Below are 22,546 nucleotides of genomic sequence, written 5' to 3' on the forward strand. Positions count from 1 at the left end.
GAACATCATTTAAAAATTTGGTCTGCGCTGAAAATTAGGAAGCTAAAGTAACAGTACTCTAAAACTAGAGAGTTATGAAAATTATTCATTTCCTTCTTTAAAACCTTCCGCCACAAAATATAGTCCCTTAATAAACTCTGCAAAAATGTAATTTTTTAAAACCAATTTTATTCAATAAAGTTTATTTGGCATTGTAAAATATAAATATACTACTAGAATTAATAAGTGATACAGAATTTTCAGACTAGAGGTGACTCAATGTGGCCACTCAAAACCTAAGGAGCGAACCTCTGTAAGTATGAACTAGACTTTGACCCATGCATGCACGGGTTGACATTGCATATATCATGCATTTACAAAATAAATACATCGAAACACCGTATATCGTTGACATAGTAGTATAGATACATGTGTTTCAAATATCCTAAAGTCTTTGCAAACATATTTAAGTTACATAAATTCAAAAACATAACAAAAGAAGACAACAATCCAGTCCTCATAAGAGATGTTTGTTTTCCATGGAACTGTTCATTGCACACGGCATGGCTCGGCCAAGATTCGTCCCTCTGTTACATATTCAGTATTAGACATAATCACCACACGATCCTAATTTTTATTAAACATTCTAAATCTATATTTAAAAAATATTGTAATTCAATTAGGAATTACAAAAAGGAGGCAAAATTTAGGCAGCATACAGTAATTTATATCAACCTCATAGTATTTACTCCTATTACATCTGTTGGAGACAGGAACTTTACACAGAGGGCAAACAGACTTTTGAAGCTACAGTCCCCACAGACGACCTTGTGTTTACAGGTGTGGAGGCGTGTGTTGGCCATGGAGTGTTTGCATCTAGTACAGAGGAGGGGCAGCTCTGCTAACAGCTTATGGAGAGCATAGGCTTCCGAAGTACACTGTCTACTAGCCCCGAACCTACTATTTAAAAAAGTGAAAATTTTCTTATTGAGCTTTTGTGTCAAAAGTAAATGAAGGAAGTTTCTCAAAATGGTTGAGTGAAATTCGAATCGACAAATTCATTATGAATGGTTTTTGGAAATGAATTACAATCCGACCATTACTGATGGCGAGTGTTCGTTAAAAAGTATTTCCCACCTTGCTTAACACAAACTGAATACATGTAAATATAAAATTAGTGGAATTATTGTTCAATTAATGACAAGGCCAAAACTATTTAGTGTTAATTTGACAGAACAGTGCAAATATAAAGATTAAACAACAATTAATTCAAATCAAAGAGTTATTATAAACAAGAAAGCATTTATTGACGCAAGCGTCAAATGGGCCGCAAAAAATATAATTGTTGTATGAATTATCATTCATTTGATTGTTTACATGAAAACACACCAAAGAGGAGAAAATAACGAGTTGATTTATTAATTTTTATGGTAAATTTTAATATATTTTCAGCAACACGTTTTGAAGTTTAACATTTTACTATAATTATTAAGAATCGAGTTCGTTAGCATTTCTAACGGTAATTGTTTTACAGTTGCCATAGTATGAATTATGTAATATTTTTATAGGAATAAAACATATTTCTGTATGCAAATATTTAAATTCATTACAAAATAAGCATAAAATTAATTCTATTTTTAAAAAAATCTATCCCGCAGAAACGCAGTTACACTATCTAAATGTATATCAAATAACGGACCGCCTTCTGGCGGCCCGTAATAAGATCATCATAAAGTTTTCCCAGAGCAAAAATTAATTTGGGATGTACACCTGATTTAGACGGGCGTCACATGCATTGTGCACTTATATCCAATTTTATTATTAATTCCAGTATTTCGAACACAAAACTTTTAAATCTTTGAGATAACTATTTTGAGATTTTAAAACATGCTGATGAAAAACGGCTTTGACAGACGGAGGTCCTGAGTCTGAAATTGACGTATTATTACCTCTTGGATGGTTAAGGCTTTGTCCGCTTTAAAATTGTACAAAATAAAAGAACAAGATAAGATATATAAGAACATTTTAAAGTGGCGATGTGTGCTAGGTAAAACATTTTTTAAAAATAATATCATAAAAAGAATTTATATTATATAATAATATAATAATATAAAAAAATGTAATATTGATTTCACAATTTTTTCTACGCGTTCGTGGACGATTGAATTGTTAGTTTGACAAAAACGACCACGTGTTAATTATAATGTTTTTGTACCTTGATGTATTGAGTTGACAACTGCAGTTCTTTGGTGTGCGTAACCAGATAACACTTGCACCCATGCATTGCGTTACCATATTAGATTTAAGTATGAATAAAGTCTTTGCGAACATATTTAAGCTTAACAAATCTAACAACCATAACGAAAGACGAAAATGAAACAGAATTGACGAAACGTTACCCTTTTGGTGGTCTGCTAATTTGTCTGCTGTAAAAATTGTTTGAAGTAAGATATAAAGATAATATTTATTACAAAATATCTAAAAATAAAACATACGAGAGCTTACAACGTTAATAATAAATGACGTAGCTAAGTGCACTGAATTTCAAAATATTTTTAAACATTCTAATTCACATCACAAAATACAGATTATTGGAAAATTTTATTTAACTCACATCAAAATGATAATAATGAAATTTTAAAATATTAACAAAAAACAAACATCATATAATTTAAATTATATGATGAAAAGAAAAGGATTTTATCTTCAGTAAAATTAAGTTTGACAGACACCAAACTAATACATAAAAATGACGATCCGCAGACATTGTAAATGGAGTTGTTAGTTTGAAAGAAAATAAAGTTATTTATGATGTAATTACTTGCAGTGAAAGCTTTCCGCTTTGAGATTTGTATTTGTAACTTTATTGGTCAGAGGTTAATCAAATGTGCATCACTTTACATTCAGGTACTTGGCATATAACATCTTCTATGCTCAAATGCGAGCTAAAAATGTATGATTAAAAGCAATTCCATGCATTGCCATGAAAATTAACTGAGGATATCTAAAAAAATCAAGAGACATGCTATGTATAATCATACCGGATTTCAGTGTAATTTCTGATTTTCATTCATCGAATTGAAAGCCTTTTAAACAGTATTCCAAATACGCTTTAAAAGAGTAAGAAAAAGAACGAAAGAATGAACAATGACTCCGATATTAACGTCGAACTTAAGTAATATTACTTTGCTGTTTGTTCACAATTTGGTCTGCTACAATATTGTATGATAAAAGAATAAGATCTAAAACAAACTGTGTGCAATATCACTGCACAATTCAGCTGCTGGGCACCAAACTGAATTAAAACTCTTAGTTTAAATCTGCTTAGGGTGTGAATGTTTAGATTTAACTCAAATTGGAAATTAAATAAAATTAGGAATATCGAGGGATTGTTTTCATATTTAAGCAATAAAAGCAAATATACATCTTTTAAAATTCGCAATAGCATTTCAAATATTATTTTTTTTCTTTTATTGCATTTACATGATAATTAATAGATATTAAGTTATCAGAGATACTTTGGAGATTGCAATAGTCAGCATGAAAATTGTTGTATTTGTAGCAAATATGCAATTCTTTTGCTTAATGTCCTTGTTACATAAGAGTTGATGTGCTTATTTATACATAAAAGCAATGTCAAAATTCAATGTAAATTCATCCAAGCAATTACATGAAAGAAAAATGTTGATGTATGTAAGCTTTGGTCACACGACAGTGTACATGCATCGCCTAACCATGTCTTATATCATTTAGAATCCTAGATTATCAATGAACAAAGTAGAAATATTCAAGACGATAAAGTAATCAATTCAAAAGATGTGCGATGGATATAAATGAAAGTCGAAAACAGACGTTTAAAATAGAGCCGACATGATATAACATTACCTTGGTGATGGTCTACTAGTTGATCTGCTTTAAAATTATTCAAAATTTAGGATATGCATGTACAATAAAAAAAACTGACTCGGCGGCATGATCTATGCAGAAGATTTCAAAAACATGGTAATAATGAAAAATAATGGAATGAAAGATAACTTCAAAATTAAAATTACTTTAAAACATACCGGTATTTATTACAGCTGGCAATTTGTTATCCATACAAAATGAAGGATTCCTTTTTAAATATTTGAAATCGGATATACAGAACCTTGATCAATTACGATTCATTTTAATCACCCTGTATGTATTCTTTGCAATCAACCCAAAAGTGTAAAATTTTTGGGTTGTAGACATTGTAAATGGAGTTGTTAGTTTGAAAGAAAATAAAGTTATTTATGATGTAATTACTTGCAGTGAAAGCTTTCCGCTTTGAGATTTGTATTTGTAACTTTATTGGTCAGAGGTTAATCAAATGTGCATCACTTTACATTCATGTACTTGGCATATAACATCTTCTATGCTCAAATGCGAGCTAAAAATGTATGATTAAAAGCAATTCCATGCATTGCCATGAAAATTAACAGAGGATATCTAAAAAAAATCAAGAGACTTGCTATGTGTAATCATACCGGATTTCAGTGTAATTTCTGATTTTCATTCATCGAATTGAAAGCCATTTAAACAGTATTCCAAATACGCTTAAAAAGAGTAAGGAAAAGAACGAAAGAATGAACAATGACTCCGATATTAACGTCGAACTAAAGTAATATTACTTTGCTGTGTGTTCAAAATTTGGTCTGCTACAATATTGTATGATAAAAGAATAAGATCTAAAACAAACTTTGTGCAATATCACTGCCCAATTCATCTGCTGGGCACCAAACTGAATTAAAACTCTTAGTTTAAATCTGCTTAGGGTGTGAATGTTTAGATTTAACTCAAATTGGAAATTAAATAAAATTAGGAATATCGAGGGATTGTTTTCATATTTAAGCAATAAAAGCAAATATACATCTTTTAAAATTCGCAATAGCATTTCAAATATTATTTTTTTTCTTTTATTGCATTTACATGATAATTAATAGATATTAAGTTATCAGAGATACTTTGGAGATTGCAATGGTCAGCATGAAAATTGTTGTATTTGTAGCAAATATGCAATTCTTTTGCTTAATGTCCTTGTTACATAAGAGTTGATGTGCTTATTTATACATAAAAGCAATGTCAAAATTCAATGTAAATTCATCCAAGCAATTACATGAAAGAAAAATGTTGATGTATGTAAGCTTTGGTCACACGACAGTGTACATGCATCGCCTAACCATGTCTTATATCATTTAGAATCCTAGATTATCAATGAACAAAGTAGAAATATTCAAGACGATAAAGTAATCAATTCAAAAGATGTGCGATGGATATAAATGAAAGTCGAAAACAGACGTTTAAAATAGAGCCGACATGATATAACATTACCTTGGTGATGGTCTACTAGTTGATCTGCTTTAAAATTATTCAAAATTTAGGATATGCATGTACAATAAAAAAAACTGACTCGGCGGCATGATCTATGCAGAAGATTTCAAAAACATGGTAATAATGAAAAATAATGGAATGAAAGATAACTTCAAACTTAAAATTACTTTAAAATATACCGGTATTTATTACAGCTGGCAATTCGTTATCCATACAAAATGAAGGATTCCTTTTTAAATATTTGAAATCGGATATACAGAACCTTGATCAATTACGATTCATTTTAATCACCCTGTATGTATTCTTTGCAATCAACCCAAAAGTGTAAAATTTTAAATGCAATTTTTTGAAGCATAATTTTACTTTTTCTGGATAAAGTTGCTAACCTCAATTTTCAGCTGGCCGTTCCTGCATACTTCGAGGGGAGAGTTACCACTTTTGTTGTTACTGTTGTAGTCGGCCCCCTTCTGAAGCATCGAGACAGCTATGTTATATCTCTCTTGGTTTTGTGCATTTGGATTAACACTAAGTCCATAAAGCTGTTGAATCAAAAAGAAAAACATACATACTACATGTATTTTTTGTAAATCGGTTGTGTTATATTATAAGAACCCATGTAGATGAACAAGTATAGCGCTTTTCCTATTTGATACATTCTAGAATGCTATGATTTTAGATACACGGTAACATACTTGACCAATTCCTTCTGTCTGTCGGCATCCACTCAAAGCCAGATGTAGGGGGGGGGGGTGTCTCCGTCATTATCTCGTAAATCCATGTCAGCTTCTGAACATTAAATGAATTTTGTTAACCATATATTTACACCCTCTCCCAAAAAAAAAAAAAAGTAGCATGTCACATATATTTTAGTGAGTTTGATTTTCAAAAAAGCTCTAATAATCTAAACAGCTTCATTTTTTTAATTTTGTTTAATGCTAGGTAAATATATACAATTTTCTAATTTAAAGAAACAATCATATTGACAATAAGCATCCACTATTGTGTAGAACAAATAACAGTTCTTTCAAAACGAACGAAAAACGTAGTGATGAAGAATATTATATTTTCTATGTAACGATTTAATGAAATCAAAAAGTTACCGTTTTCAATCAAAATTTTAGCCATATTGTCATATCCTTCGTTGGTTGCTATGTGAAGCGGTGATAATCCCTGCCGATTATAGTATGTCTTTGCTGGGCCAACATTGGCTATGTATACATGCATTAGCTGAAAATATTGGGCCAATGTTCACTTGACACATCTAACGTGAGTACCAATGTTAGTTGGTAACACAAAGTTGGGCCAACATTGGGCCAATGTTCACTTGACACAGTTAACTTGAGAGTCAATGCTAGTAAGAAAACAATGTTGGGCAAACATTGGGTCAAGGTACACTTACATATTACTTGAGTGTCAATGTTAGTTTGGCAAACAAAGTCGGGCCAACATTGGGTCAATGTTGTAAACTTGCCATCAATGTAGGTTGAGACCAATGTGAGTTGGGAAAACAACGTACGGCCAACATTGTGTCAATGTACTCTTGACACATCTAACTTGAGTGTTAATGTTAGTAGGGAAAACAACGTTGGGCCAACATTTGGCCAATGTTGTAAATTTACCATTAATGTAAGTTGAGACCAATCACTTGACACATCTAACTTGAGTGTCAATGTTAGTTTGGCAAACAAAGTTGGGCCAACATTGGGTTTACACATTTTTTTAAACCGTCAATGTCAGTTGAGACCATGATAATAGCAAAACAAGGATGCAACTTATGTTAATTACATTTTTATTTACTGAAAAGTCTGTTGGTCGATTACATTCGCTAAAACGCTATTAACTTTTAAACATTGCTTAAATATTTATATATTTTTTGATTAGTTTTTACCATGTTTAGAAATAAAATCATTACTAAAAGCTAAATATATGATGTCAATAATTACATGTATACACTTTTTAAAATATCAGAACCATGTAAAAATATGCAAATTAAAGTTTAAGTTTTATTAATTTAAAGAAGCTTGTAAAAGCCTAAAATTATCATGAAGAGATTCTGCTAATCTATTCTGCTGCACAATTGTTCTAAAGTGAAGAATTAAAGTTCCCGATCCTGCGATATGAGCAAATATACTGCCAAAAGCAATTAAAACAAAATTTTCACAGTGCTAGACTGGCGAGTGTCCATGTTTGTTGTGATATCTCAAATGTTGGGATGACCAAATCTGCTCCTATTTAGCATTTTGTAGGACATATCTAGAGTTAAACAGTCTGCTAAATTTTTAGCCATAGCCTAGCAAATAAAACAGAATGTAAGTATTATTTATATACTAACTGTAAAATGTTAGTCATATGGTACGTACCTTGGCCCACCGTTGGGCCAATAACGCTCATATTCTACCCACTTTGGACCGTCGTTGGTTCAATATCAGAAGATGACAAACGTGACATTGTGTCGATATTGGCCCAATTGCAAGATGTGGGGCCAACGTTGGAACGATTAGCAAAATTACATTGGGACAACATCATTTGCTAATAATGGGCCAGTGTAACTGATAGCATCGGGATAACGTTGGCCCAACAAAGTCATGATATCTGGGGGAATAAAACTTAAGTGTCTCAGTAATGAATAGAGGCAGTTGTCCCACCTTTAAGATTAAGATATTAGCAGAATCTTGTCGACCGTTTATTGCAGCAATATGAAGAGCGGTGTATCCATCCTTTTTCTGGGCGTTTACCAGACTGTGCTTCATTTCGATCAAACGTTCAACCGCGCTGTAAAATACATTCATTGAAAATTTAGACATCAGACGGTCATCATTTAACTAATATCGATATCTTGTAGTCTTTCTATAAACTGATAGTTACAACTCGTGGCCCTTCATCGCCGCCCACATCAACGGTGTTGTTTTTGTTTGTTCGGTAACTTCAGGTTTATTTGGGGATGACTCAGAAGAATATTGACGGCCCTGTCACTTCTCTTTGCAATGGCGTCGTGTAGCGGGGTGTTGCCTTTAACATCCTAATGTATTTATATAATTTTCTGAAAGATATAAGCATTACTTAATGAAAACTTTTGAGTTGCGTACTTATGATACATGTAAATACCAATTCTAAAGTTTTTGTGCTTTGCCAATTCTGACCTGTTTATTTAGACTTGCCCCTGCTTCCAGAACTGTATTCAAAACCGAATAAAGTTCGTACTGCACTGTAAAATGTGCAGGAGTTCGTCCTTGCTTGTTGCAAGCATTAACATCGGCTTTGTTTTTTATCAAACAAATAGAACTGTCCGTCTCTTTACTACAATAAGAATTAGTAAATTCGCATCATTGTGTAAAACTACATGCAAATCATATTTATGTGACAATATAGCTTGGTATTATTCGAGACAGATCAAACCGTTCGTCTTTACCCTGCTTTTGATACCATCAAAGGTGTCATGCCGTCTTTATTGCTTGCGTTTATACGAGCTCCATTTTGTAATAGTAATTTGACAACGTTTTCATGTCCTTTGTGTCCAGCAGCCATTAATGGACTCAGATTCTCATGCCAGCTGTTAACCTTAAGGATGAGATAAGTTATCCAATTATATTGGAATTCATTATATAATGTAATCCTACATATATATTGGAATACTCATATGATATTTTGTCTAATTTTGTGAGCAAGGAATTTAGGTCAGATCTTGCTTACTGCAACATAAATTCTATGAAATTACCAGATCTTTGTTTCTCTGCATCAACTGATTTACTGCCCCGATATTGCCATCTGCGCAAGCATTGAACATTTGCTCTGGATCGACAGTCGGCTTTTGAGCACCCGATGCTTTTCTGAGAAACAAATGTGCCACCAGCTTTGTAAGATCTGTCCTTTCCTGGAGTTTTTCATCACGGTTTTGTGAACCTACCAATTATTAAACGTGCATAAGTGACATGACGTGGTAAGACATCATTGGAAATTGTGTAGTCCTGTATTAATTATAAATAAAAAAGTTACCACTGAAGTCATCTTCGTCCTCGTCATCACTTTCTTTGTCATTCTCGTCATCCAGAACATCAACATTGCCCTCTGTAACAGGGATCAGCAAACCAGGGTTATATAGCCAGGCCTGGTAACCAAAGGCAACAGCTACGTCACCATCTGAGTCTATCTTCATCACTTTACCCACCTTTCCAAGCGACTAAAATATATATAACAATGCAAATATCTATTGAGATACTGCGTATGTGCAATGTGAAAAGTATACATATAAAAGTCAATTCTTATAAGAAAACTCAAGATTTGAACAACGTTGCAAGTCCCTTGCTTTTTTAATGTCATCATTCCAACCACCATGATTTCTTTGGAGGAGAATGGCCTTTGTTTCATCTTTCAGAACCTGTACCACATCTCCCACTTTGACTTCGTCAACCTGCGTTAACAATATCAAAAATTTAAGAATCATGAAATATTAAATAACATCACCTATTATTACTAACGCCTTCTGGTGCTAGAGTTTTCGCTGTTTTTTGTTGTGTTTTTTTTTTGCTTGAATTACGCGTGCAAAGAATTAAGAGTAGAAATTCTTGGAAACATGCACTCGTGCTCTAGGAATTCGTAAATATGAGTTTCATCCTGTTCTTGGTCCGGCTTTATCCCACCCCTTGTCATGTAACGGGGTAATAACACAGCAAAAGTTGTGTTTCTGCATTTGATAGGAATGTCGCGCTAACCTTGTCTTGTATCGCTCCACACAATGGATGCCATGTCAACCCTACGTTCATTTAAAGCAGAGCTAAGACTTTATTTTATGGGAGTGACCAAAAAACTGCATTTGTTGATTGTTTTGTTTATTTCTGCTGGCTTTAGACATTAACACTGTGACCGAAACTTTTTGTTCATTGTGTTTCATTCAAATACATACGATTATTACATGTTAATTAGTTAGACTCAATGTGTAGGTCTTCAACGTAAATTGTAATTTTTTTTGCATCACCTAATATTGATCCATTAACAAACAGACGCACCGTGCAGTTAGACAACTTTCTATGATAAAGTTTTCATCAAATTTATGATAAAGTTTTCTACGTATTCTAAAACTTAGATTAGTAAAAAATACTTTTTTCTTACCTTTTTGCAAAATATTGTCGTGATTTTGTGTTGTTTAGATAAATACAGGTAAAACAAAGGCAAGAAAATATTCTTTTTAAAAATCAAATTAACATTTCCGTGATTTTTATTCAACTTCGCGAGATTACATATACTTTATAAAAAAATAAGCTTGTTTGGATAATTGTTCAATCAATTAAATACCAGAGCCGTTACCTTTCTGACTGCGCCTGCGTGAAACTGGTAAGTCTTTCCTTTGTATTCAATTTCGACTGTGTTGTCGTCGGGGAAATTTTTCACTACTCCAATTTCGCCTATGCACTATAATAAGTTCTAAATATTCTTATATTCTTATCGTTCTGCGAAATTTCAATGTTTTGGGTCATTAAAAATGAACTTAATTCCACACCTCTGACATTCTAATGGACCATCCTCCATGTCCCCGCTGTAGTTCTTTTAATGGCTTCTCCGGTACGTCGATAACACATTTATCTCCCTTATTTAGCAATGACTCAGGTGATTTTTCCATAGATATCGACTTTTCCCTCTTCTTTTCAACTTTTCCTACATTTGGTTAAGAATCGATATCATAAAACATTTTTAAAGCCTTATGAAAATTTTTAGAAAAAACGACATTCATTGGTAAGAGTTGTTTTTTTTTTTTACCAACAACCGGAAAGTTGGAAAGTTCTCGGTAATAAGAGCTCCCAGGAACTTCTTCTACACATTGTTGGTCAACCTTCCCGTGGCACCCAACACGATTCACGTTTGCCTCCCCTGATGTTTCCAAACGCATGCGCACTGCGTTTCTTCCGCCTACACCTGATCCATTTTCTCGGAGGTCTTCTACCTTTCCTGTATTTCCAGATCCACCTTAAATTATTTTCAATAAAGGATATTCATATTGCGTAGATAGGGTGAGTGTATATATCGTCTTGAGGTGTGTCTTAAGCGTTTTTATCTTTGCATACTATTTAAAGGTAGGCATATCCTGTGTTCCAAAAACCCAATTATGACCTTTGCCCCAGGTTTATTTGAATATCCCAAGTGCTTTCATTTTGATACTAGTGGACAGTTTTTTTAAAGAAATTTTCTTATGGTTATGGTATTGGTTAATCACTTTCAAAATTAATTTTTTTGGTCGTAAGTTGAGGTACAAAATTGTATTACTATTAAATGCAAGGCACACTGGTTAATTATAAAAATTTCCCTTAGGTTTAGGTCAGTGTTGAGGGATTGATTATTACAATATTGAGGTATAACCATTAAGTTAAATATGAGAGACCACAACAATTTTAAAACTTAAAAAAAAATTCAGGGAAAAGGGTTAATTTGCAATGAAAGATATGAAAATATTTGCACAAAATACAAGTATTGGCGTATCTCTCTTACTTTTCATATGCATGCTCAAAATGAGGTTAGCTTGTTCTTAAAAAAAGACAAAACGCAAAATCCTTTACAAGTGTCAATATAATGATTATATTTAACCCCTTTTCATAAGTACAGTGGGTAAGTCTTACATGTAGGTTTGTTTGTTTGTCATGTTTGTCAAAACCAAGTCATTTTAAAAGTATATCTCAAAATACTCAAAACCGTTAATCTAATTAGCCGAAAGAGTGCATGTATATTTCAGTTTATTGCATTGAACTGCTTGCAATAGTTATACATGTACATGCAGGATATAAAAAAACCCACATACCAACTGGTGCATTGTCTAAACTGTGCAGGTCAAATTTCCCGCCTTCACCGACTCGACATGTGGACTTTCCAACCATGTCCGAGTAAACGTCATACGTTTGTTTTCCGTTGTCCTTGAGAACTGTGTTCACGTGACCCTCCTCCTTATCGTCATTTTCAAGGTTCAAGTCAGGACTACGCACGACCCATAATCCCTCGGCCATTTTCCTTCCTCCGTCTTTACCTAAGGACAGCGATTAATTTGAGTTACCACATTCCCGTTTCAAGTACATTGACTTTAGTTTCTATTGTATTTACACTTGTCTGAAATACTGTTTCTAGAGAAATAATGCCTTCAAAAATCATCAAGGATTAACTATATACATTTGGAAATTTTCTGGTTTATATGAAGAATATTTCGAAATATTTTATAAAAACTGCACGGATATAACTACTTTTAAATTATTTGACTTATCTTCCTGATCAGAAAAAATTATGTATACGCATACCAATCTAACGTTCCGCTTAGACGCTAACTATTTATTTTCTTTTTGGCCTTTTTAGAAATTTCAGTACATTACATATGAATTATTAGAATATGTTCTATGTTGCTAGCATACAATTATAAATGTTTAACTTATTAGAATGCAGTAAAACTTTTGGGAATTTTTCCATATACATGTATTGTAATGAGTAACAATTTACTTTAATCATCATGTTAAACTCTAATGTTAGTAATAAATCCATTCAATGAAATACTCTTGATTAAATATCGTACTATCAAGAACTATTATATTTAAATTTCATAGTCTATAAATTGAAAGTACATATAGTCCAAAATTAAACGGTTACATTTTGAGTATAAACGATAAATATTGAAAATTGCATCATGCAAATTTGACAGATTATTTTGATGTTCTATTAGTAAATTTTATAGCATTCTTTTGAAATTGCATTAAACCTACCTTTCTCGGTGGTTGACGAATAAGTTCTCAATATATCTAGATTCTTCGCTTGATATTGCTAGCTTCTAAGCTGACCTTAGAAATTTCCACAAACATTGATGATGAACAATAATTGCGGAAGTTTATTTTTCCCTTTCAAAGATATTTATACTGTTGAACAACTTAAGATCTACTTATAATATAACCAGAACGTTTTTGGTATAAACGCATTGTAACATAAATAGAATATGTTAATATTTCTATGAATTTTGTAGAAAAAAAAAGACAAAAGAAGTTAGATCGAATCATACTTAATCGTTTTACAAAGTTTATTTACTTATTGCCTGGTCCTGAAAATAAAAAAAAATAGCTGTAGCCAGATATTTTAATCTTAATGATTTAGATGCTCGTGTACGTAGGCGTTCCTTGATACATGGAACCAGAATGTCAAATACAAGTACTAATCAAAGTACTGAAAGTACTGTTAGACGATGGCGCCGCTTGAAAGTGGCATATTACATGTATGATAATTATTGTTGTCGAAAATCCAAAGCCAGTATCCCATTCATGTACTAATACTTAACGCTTACTCGCACAACTGGTCGTAAGTTTCCTACATGGATAATTCTGTGGAAATCGTAGTTGTGATCACAATCCACACTTTACAAATGTTGTGTCTCTTTATCGTCATCTTTTGGGGAAAATCAATAGATTTATTACAGTAGCCTTTGTATTATAGAAGTTTGTATCTATATGTTTGTATCTATATCAGTTGACATTAAAACTCCGTTTTCGGTAATACATGTACTACATGTATGTATTTTGATTGCCCCAGAATGACTCATTAAATACATGTAGGTGGGTTGCCACCACATATTGAATGAATAAATCAAATCCAAAGCGATTTCATCACAATACGCCCAAATATTTGATTGTATAAAAAAGGGGATTTTTGTTTTTTTCCCTTTTGACTTTTGGGTTGACCCCGTAAAGGGGAACAACTTTTAAAAAGTGTATATTGGATATAATAAATGCATAAAATACTTATCAGGTTTTTACTAATTATTTGGTAGACATTTACATGTAGTATGTTTATTATCCCTCTCGACAGCATTTTCCGTCAATTTCTTCACGGGGAAAAAGTTGCAGTCTTGTGGACCATCACACTTGCTTTTGTCCTCATAGTCACAATGAAAGTTAATAAAAAATTGAAAAAAAATATCATTCAATATTCAGTTGCGGCAGTTTCATTATTCAACGTTTTAAAGTACATTTGTCCTATTGTATTTAGCTATAGATTTATTCAAATCATTTGAATGGATTTGGGAAAGTCACATGTATATTTTATCGCATCTCAGTACACTTTAACACGCATAATTTACTTGCTACATTAAACTCTTCTGGTTAACTTACAACAAATATTGATTAATTATTCAAAATTCGTTTTCAAAAAAAAAAAACAAACAAACAAAATCCAAGTTGAACGCATGTTTTTCTGACCGTACAGCTGTGTATATAAATTTCAATTTATTCTTTGCATGTACTATATACACTATATCTAGGGTTCGCAAATCCCAGCAATATTTCCGGAAAGCTATAGTTCTGTAACTCAGCAGAAAACTACAGTCATCTATGAGGCAAATTTTTTGCCGAGTTCATGTTTCATTATTTATCGCAATTATTGCATGGATTATTGCATGGATATACGCTACGGCTGATGTAGCATTTCGTAGAGTGATGACACTTTCTAACCGTTGTGTATTTCGATTGCGAGTCGCAACAAACTGGCGCATTTATACATGTATATTAGGCCTGCCTATTATGGAAACAAATGTCGAAGAAAGCTCATAATAGAGTTGTACTCGCAAGATAAAAATAATTTGAGAACAAAAAGGGCGATATTTACGTACGTACATGAGTAATAATGTTATCTGTTAGTGAAAAAATCCCCCCAAAACCAAAGAAAAGGTTCTCTAATAGCAGAGACGTCGACGGGCGCATATGGATTAAAGTCACAGATTGTACTTCGCTTATCAAATTGCGTTATTCAGTTTATTGTGAAAAAATTCGTCAGAAACTGTTTAGTGAACAAAATTATTATATCTTACATTACCGTTCACAATGTACCATAAATGTAACTATATGGAATATTGCATGAGTTGAACCGATTGTTTTTTCTCACAAAAAAGCTAGCGTTTGCTGCAAATAAGAGATACACGAGCTGACACGCCGTGAAATCCATAAGACGTTTTACAGCATATGTCTTTAATCCCTTATTTGCTTACAAAAAATCTGAACTAAAAATCTTTGAAACATCGTATATTATACATGTAAAATTATAAAATGGCGACTCGATTTGCATATGAATTTATAATCCAAGGTCGATCGATTAGCGTGTTTGAGAGAAAGTCAGCAGCAAGTAAAGCGTAAAATTCAGTAGTAAATATTGTCTGATGAATATTGAGGTTCCTGTAATAAAATTAATGTTCCTACAGACTGAGTGGGTTACAAAATAAGGTTCATGTAAATCACAGGTCAGTCCAAAATTAAACACATTTGTATCGTAAATTTCAAGTTTTTTGTGTGTTTGAAAACACATGTACACTTGTAGAAGAAAGTGTGTCATTGATCGGTTGAAGTTAAAAAAAAATGTAATTTATGTTATATTCATTGTCAGTATCTGTTGTGAATTCTTTGGAATAAGATACAACAAAATAAATATTCTGCCTCAACTAAAATTAATGCGTTGAAAAATTGCTGAAATATGAAATGGCAAACATGTTTAAATAGTGTGTTTCTGACAATTGTTTACATCATAAAAAAACAAGAAGCGATTATTGTGAGATCTCTTAGCAAATTATCGCAGTGATATAGTTTATGCAGCCGTGATACAGAGTTTAACGTCACAACTGGCAGTTGGTGCATAAATTATCGATACCGCGTAAGCAGACAGGGTAACGGCCAATTTAAACTAAAACACAATTTCATAAATTATTTACATGTAAATATATGTACAAAATAATTAGCAGCTATAATTCTTAAAATATCTGATAAGATTAAAATTAGTTCTCATACTGAAATCGACACATAGATAAAACATTGTCTGTAACACTGCATACCTAACAGCGTTATCGTTCCTTATTCGCTAGGGTCCCCGTGAGAAATACAGTTATCGTTCCTTATCCGCTAGGTTCCCCGTGAGAAATACTCTTCCGGTCAGGACGGTAGCAATAGACCGTGGCTATATATAGCCACCGTCTAAAAAGGGCACATTAGCCACATCGCTCAGTTGAGTAATATACTAAATATCTTGACAGAGTAGTAGAATGGATCCAGTATGAAACTATTTCCAGTTTTATTTCCCGATATTTTCATGTCCATTAGGATACTAGGGGGGTCAACATATTCACTATAAGATCCTCCAGAAATATTCAGATATCATTTGTTTAGATATTAACTATCACTCATTAAAGAAATAATCAGTTTATAAGTTTGTAAATAAAAATGAATATTTTCTATATCTTTATATAAAACTCTTCTTTATAGGATATAAATATAGTCCAAAAACGTTGAACGCCCGACTTTTGTAGTGTAGTCTTAACAATTTAGAGTCAACAAAATGTCAAAATGCTTGCAAACAAGTAATATTTGAGTTTTAAGAATAATTTCAGGTACCTCATTACATCAATACTTATTAAGACATTTTGTTAAAGATTTGTACTATATGTATATAATCGGTTTGGTTGAATGTCATCATAGTGATGGGACATCTGCTCATATTTACTGAATCAATTTTTAAAAAATAAATTTTTCATTCGAAATGAAATAGCCTATTTGACTTTATTAAACATTTCTTATCCATTATGCTATCTATCTCAATCAACTAATTTTCTGCTGATTTAAGAAACTGTTTTAAGGTGTAGTGAGTCCCGTTAAATTTTTTCCATGGTTTTTGAGAATATTTTTCTTAAATACCAGCAATTATTTATTTCTTCTTAATTATCTACCTTTGAGAGATGGCATGTTCCTTTCTTTAAAGAAATTACAATTTTCACGTAATACATGTAATGCATTGAACCAAGTTTGGTTGAAAATAGCCGAGTGGTTCTTGAGAAGAAGTCGAGAATATATATAGAATATCACACTTTTGTTTTGATCTCGGCCCTGGTATCAGCCCGAGCGGTTGGTATCGGCCCAAGCCCGAAAGGCGCGGGCCGATACCATCCGAGGGCTGATACCAGGGCCGAGATCAAAACAAAAGTGTGATGTTGTTTAAATCATATATCTAAAATCAAAGACTTCAATTCAAATTTAAATTCCAAATAAGGAATATAATGTATCATGAAGAAGCTATACATTTTTTTCGGATTTACAAAACTTGTTCGTTTTTATTTCTTTTTATATGTGTTCAAATTGTAAGAGTTGTCGGACTTTGTTGACAAACCATCGTCATTTGAAATACAGTAGAAGGGAGTCTGTCGTCTGAAATGAAGCACTATCTTCTAGAATTCAAAATTATCGAGAGAGAAACTTCCCTCCTACGCAGCTTCGTTATGAGTCAAATTTTTTCACTGGGATTTCGAAATCCCAGTGAAAAAATTTGACTTATAACGAAGCTGCGCAGGAGGGAAGTTTCTCTCTCGATAATTTTGAATCGTAAGTTTCCCTTCAGATTCCATTCATAAAGATCCATACTGTTAAAGCAACTAGAAAGTTGTTTGAGAACGTTCATACATGTAAGCGCGTCCATTACTTTAACCCCTTAATTCTTACAGTCTAATCTCTGGTTTTCTAAGATTAAGTCTCGTTCCATCCTTCTCTATATCCTCCATAATTTAAACGTTGATTGATATTAAATAAAGCGTGCTATTGTTCTAAATACACAACCGTTGTGTAGGTTACCTCCCCTTACTTGAATACACATCACTCTTTGGCGCTATTTTTGAATTATTATTTTTCAATTTTCGGTAATAAATACAATTATTCAGACGTGTAAGGTGAAAATTTGTATTATATATTCGTAATTCTATCGTTATTTCACAAACTAGTCTTAATTTAAAGCAGATATATATGGAAATTATCGATTTCAAATTTGAGGGCAATACACCCCCTTGACGACGGGCTGAGACAGAGAAATATCAGCCCCGAGGGCGATACAGCCCTAGCTTTCGGTTGCTGTCTCACCTAGTCCAAAACACGTGTATCAGGGCTGATACACTACTAGGTATATGATATAAAAAGTTTACAGACGTAAGGACAGATAGACGGACGCACGGACACCGGACAAAAAGTTATCACAAGAATTAACTTGAAATCTTAGCTAAGATGAGCAAAAACATTTCAAATATCAAAAAATTAAAACTTCGAAGAAAATCTGGATATTAAACTTTTAAATATATGAAAAAGTTTTTTAGTTCTTATGTATATTGTTCTTATTAATGTGTCTGACTGAAAAAAAATAGTTTGTTACAACGGAAACTAAAATTTCAAATGCATGTTTTGGATAAATAACCTATTGACGATTTATTAGATTAGATTGTTTATTATAATTTTGTATATCGGTTCCAATGTCGTTGAAGTACAAAATTGTTAAGCATGAACATGAAAAAATAAGATACGGAAACCAGTTGTGTTAGGCATTAGACGATGTTTATTTTTTTCTGCCAATTTGCTTTATTGATATCTTGATTAGATGCCAATATTATTCTTCTATTGTAAAAAAAAAAAAAAAGGGTTTGTGAAATCCCTATCATTAAGAACAAGCACTTTTTAACATTTAGCGCCTTCAAGTCACCTGCGGAACCAAAAACATTTTCCAAATGGATGGGGGAGGTGGTTCGAGAAATATTAAGGTTTGCCAGGGGGATCCGAGGCAAATTTTCAATAATTTTACTACGGTTTATTTCTACAAACATACAACTCATAGGAAACAAGCATTTTAAGAGTATTGCTAGAAATTTGTGAAAACAATGCACTGTTATGCTTAATATCATTTCTGACCGTCTCAACAGACCAGCCCGATAACGAACCCGATTGTAATAATACAAAAAACCCTGTCGATTAAATTTACCGGTGAAACCCGGTAGGGGACTACATGTAATAAAAGTATCTTTCTTAAGATGGAATGGAACATCACCGTTTAAGAATTTTCAAATTTTACAATATTTAACCAAAAAATAGCTTTTGAAAATATTTTTAGAGATAAAAACTGTAAAACCACCAGTGGGATTCGAACTCATGACGTATACTCAAACAGTACTGTATGAGAAAAATATCAGATAGTTTCGAGGCCCGTTAGGGGCGAGAACTGTCTGATATTTTTTTCATACAGAACTGTCTGAGGATATATCGTACTTAAAACATTGCCTTTGAATTTCATTGCTGATTTACCTGAGACAGTCCGATTTCAAAAGAAAACTTCATGTACATATATACAAACTCGTTTCGAAGGAAACTTAACAGTCAAGGAGCAAATGTTACAATGGAGTTTCCAACGAGACCCCAAACAACACATACTAACATTTAGGTTATTATGTTGTCTACTATAGACATGCCGTCGCACATGCGCAAAAAACTGAAAATAGAGATTGTACTGAGACTGTGGTTTTTCAAAAAAAAAAATTATAAAAAGGTCCCAATCTGCTATCAACTGCATATAATTTTGTAGTATCTGGTTCTACAATCAAGCAAAAGCGTTTCGCATTGATTGGAAAATACCCGTTCGATATCTTGTCTGTGAAAAAAAATTGTTATCTTGTTAATTCTTGCCCGACAGATTTATTTTTCTATAGTTTCCTTATTTATTTTTTTTTTCAAATTGTAATTAGACCAAAACGGAAACAATATTAAAATGTTTACGAAACGTGGTAATTTTGAAGTGAAGCACATTAAAAAGATATTTCTTGGGCATTTTAAAAAAGATAAAAAAAACACATTTCATTGAAACTTATAATTCTGCTTTCGCGTAACAAATATATTTAACAACTAAATTTTACAGAATGCATCCTTAGACAAAGTGGATTAAACAAATGTGAAAATTAAGGACTACGCCCTTTTTGAAGAGGAGTTAATAAGGAATATTGAAAAAATTTTTTTTTAGAAATTTTCAAAAATCTTCCAAAAACTAATTTATCGGCAAGGAAAACTGAACCTTGTGTGGAAGCATCATCAGGTAGTGTGGATTTAAAGTTGTGAAATTCGTGACCCCTTTGGGGTAGGTTGGGGCCCACAAGGGGGGGTTCAATTTTTTTTTTACATAGAAATATAAAAAGGTAGTCTTTAAAAATCTTCTTAGAAACTAATCAGACAGGAAAGCTAAAAAGTGTGTGGAAACATCCACAAGTAGTGTCGATTCAAAGTTGAGAAAATCATGACCCCAGGCGTAGGATGGGACCACAATTAGGGATCGAATTTGTACATCGGAATGTATAGAATTTTTAAAAATCTTCTTCTTAGAAACTAATAAGCCAGGAAAACTGAAACTTGTGTGGAAGCATCCTCAGGTAATGTAAATTCAAAGTTGTGAATTTCATAACCCGAATGGGTAGGTTGGGGCAACAATGGAGGGGGGGGGCTGAAATTCTTACATAGGAATAAAAAAAAATCTTTAACATTTTTCTCAGAAACGTATCAGCCAGGAAGACTGAAACTTGTGTTGAAGCATCCTTATGTAGTGTAGATTCCAGTCGGTGAAAACCATGATAGTTTGAATTATGACTCCATTAAGCTGATTTTATCATACCTATTGTTCCTCAGATTAGTAATGTGGCCCATGGGCCTCTTGTTTTTTAGTTCATTTTAAGCAGTACATATATTTGATTAAGCTATCGTCTAGCCTTGCTCTTCTAGATTTTTTGTACATGTATTACGTAAACATGTTTGTTTATTCGAACATCTTGTAGCATTTATATAATTCAGGAATCAATGAAATGAATAAATTTAAGTTACTCGTAAACATTACAGTTATAATCACCATGGTTGGTGCCTTTAAGAATGTCTTTGGAGAGGACCTGTCTATCAGCAGTGGTCCCTGGTGCTGGATCAGAGGCTGCCTAAAGAATATGGAAATAGTGAAATGGATGACAATCACGGGAAAGGGCTGGGAAATTGCTACTTACATCGTCACAGCTTTCCTTTACATCTATCTCAAATACTACATGATTAAGAGGGTAAATCTTAAATTGGCTATCTAAAAAGTTAATTTGCGTCAATGAAAACATTTAATTATTTTAAAATTAAACGCTCTTACTCTCAGTTGATTTTACATGCTTAACACTTTGTTTATATGAGATAAATGAGAAAGATGATTGCATTTGAGATTAGATAAGTATCTTTTTTTTTTCAAAATTGGCGAGAGAAACTGACTTACTTTGAAAATTTAAAAACTTCCTTATTAGTTTTCAAAATTAATAAAACTGGTTTTAATTTAAAATTTAATTGCCATAATCTTTGAGAAATATAACATAATTAAAATTTATTATAAATATTCAATTTTCCTTTCTTGCAGCGCCGGCGAGAGCATGCCCCTGATCTGCGATACAGTCAAATCTCGATGCATCTTCGAGATGACGACGAGAACTACGTCCTTCTGTGGTTCGTTCTCTATCTTCTCCGAATCTGGGGTACTGCTAGATACGGAATTTTTGTTTTTAGGGTAATCCATGGAAAAGATGTGTACAATTTTGACGAGACGGACATGGTGCTGATGCATTTACAGAGTATCGGGGACAGCGCTCAGGCTTTTTGTAACTGTCTTCTCTTCTGTGTCAAGGATACAACTGTCCGACGTGGAATTTGGAGAAATTTGTGTTGGAGAGAAAGAGATCGACAGCTGAGAGACTACAATCAAATACATTAAGGAGTAAAAGCAAACTGCAGAAAGCAATTTGATGTCCTTGTGTGTTCAATTATATACCACAAAACTTTACCAATAATTGATAACAATCAGTGTAACTATAAGATGAACATATTTCATCAAAAATGAATTTTCTATTTGAAATGAATTAAGTGTATATCAAAATATATAGTGTTTTTTAAAATTTAATGTGGTTCGTGAACATTTTTTGAAAAGCATAAATAATAATATGGTAATTGATGATTAAGTAATTGATACAATGCAGAGAGAGAGAGAGAGAGAGAGAGAGAGAGAGAGAGAGAGAGAGAGAGAGAGAGAGAGAGAGAGAGAGAGAGAGCGAGCTAGAGAGAGAGAGAGAGAGAGAGAGCTATAACAATATATTCGATACAAATGAATCTATTGAATATATCATTCTTTATTTAGAACTCACTTATTTTAAGATTCAACATTAGAACAAAATTATAATGATACTAGTTATAGGTAGCTCGCGCTCCTAAAAAAAACTTCCCACAAAAATAACCGGTGTTACATGAGAAGGATGAGTTTTACAGATTCTCATAAGATTTGTTTGATACAATAAAATATATAAATGTATACTGGGTTATTTTTGAAACATGTTATTTTCGCCCTTCTTCACTTGCAGACGATTGCACCC

At 32.7% G+C, this 22,546-nt stretch overlaps 1 protein-coding gene and 1 pseudogene across 1 annotated transcript; one reads left to right on the top strand and one right to left on the bottom strand.

The window, feature by feature from the left end:
- Positions 1 to 528: 528 nt before the first annotated feature.
- Positions 529 to 12,422, bottom strand: LOC128188547 (E3 ubiquitin-protein ligase MIB2-like; annotated as a pseudogene).
- Positions 12,423 to 20,576: 8,154 nt separating this feature from the next.
- LOC128187555 (G-protein coupled receptor 157-like) lies at positions 20,577 to 22,223 on the top strand. The gene is made up of 3 exons (XM_052857972.1): positions 20,577 to 20,580; positions 21,000 to 21,205; positions 21,544 to 22,223. The coding sequence occupies exons 1-3, from the start codon at positions 20,577 to 20,579 to the stop codon at positions 21,892 to 21,894; spliced, it is 561 nt and encodes a 186-aa protein (XP_052713932.1). The 3' UTR covers positions 21,895 to 22,223.
- The last annotated feature ends 323 nt before the right edge of the window (positions 22,224 to 22,546 follow it).

Source organism: Crassostrea angulata, chromosome 6 (assembly GCF_025612915.1).
Source record: "Crassostrea angulata isolate pt1a10 chromosome 6, ASM2561291v2, whole genome shotgun sequence".
In the NCBI taxonomy this organism is placed as follows: Eukaryota; Metazoa; Mollusca; class Bivalvia; order Ostreida; family Ostreidae; genus Magallana; species Magallana angulata.

What these genes read in the sequence shown, in the direction of transcription:
- LOC128187555 (XM_052857972.1), top strand. An exon ending in AATACTACATGATTAAGAGG is followed by an intron (nt 21,206 to 21,543) that starts GTAAATCTTAAA and finishes CCTTTCTTGCAG; the next exon opens with CGCCGGCGAGAGCATGCCCC.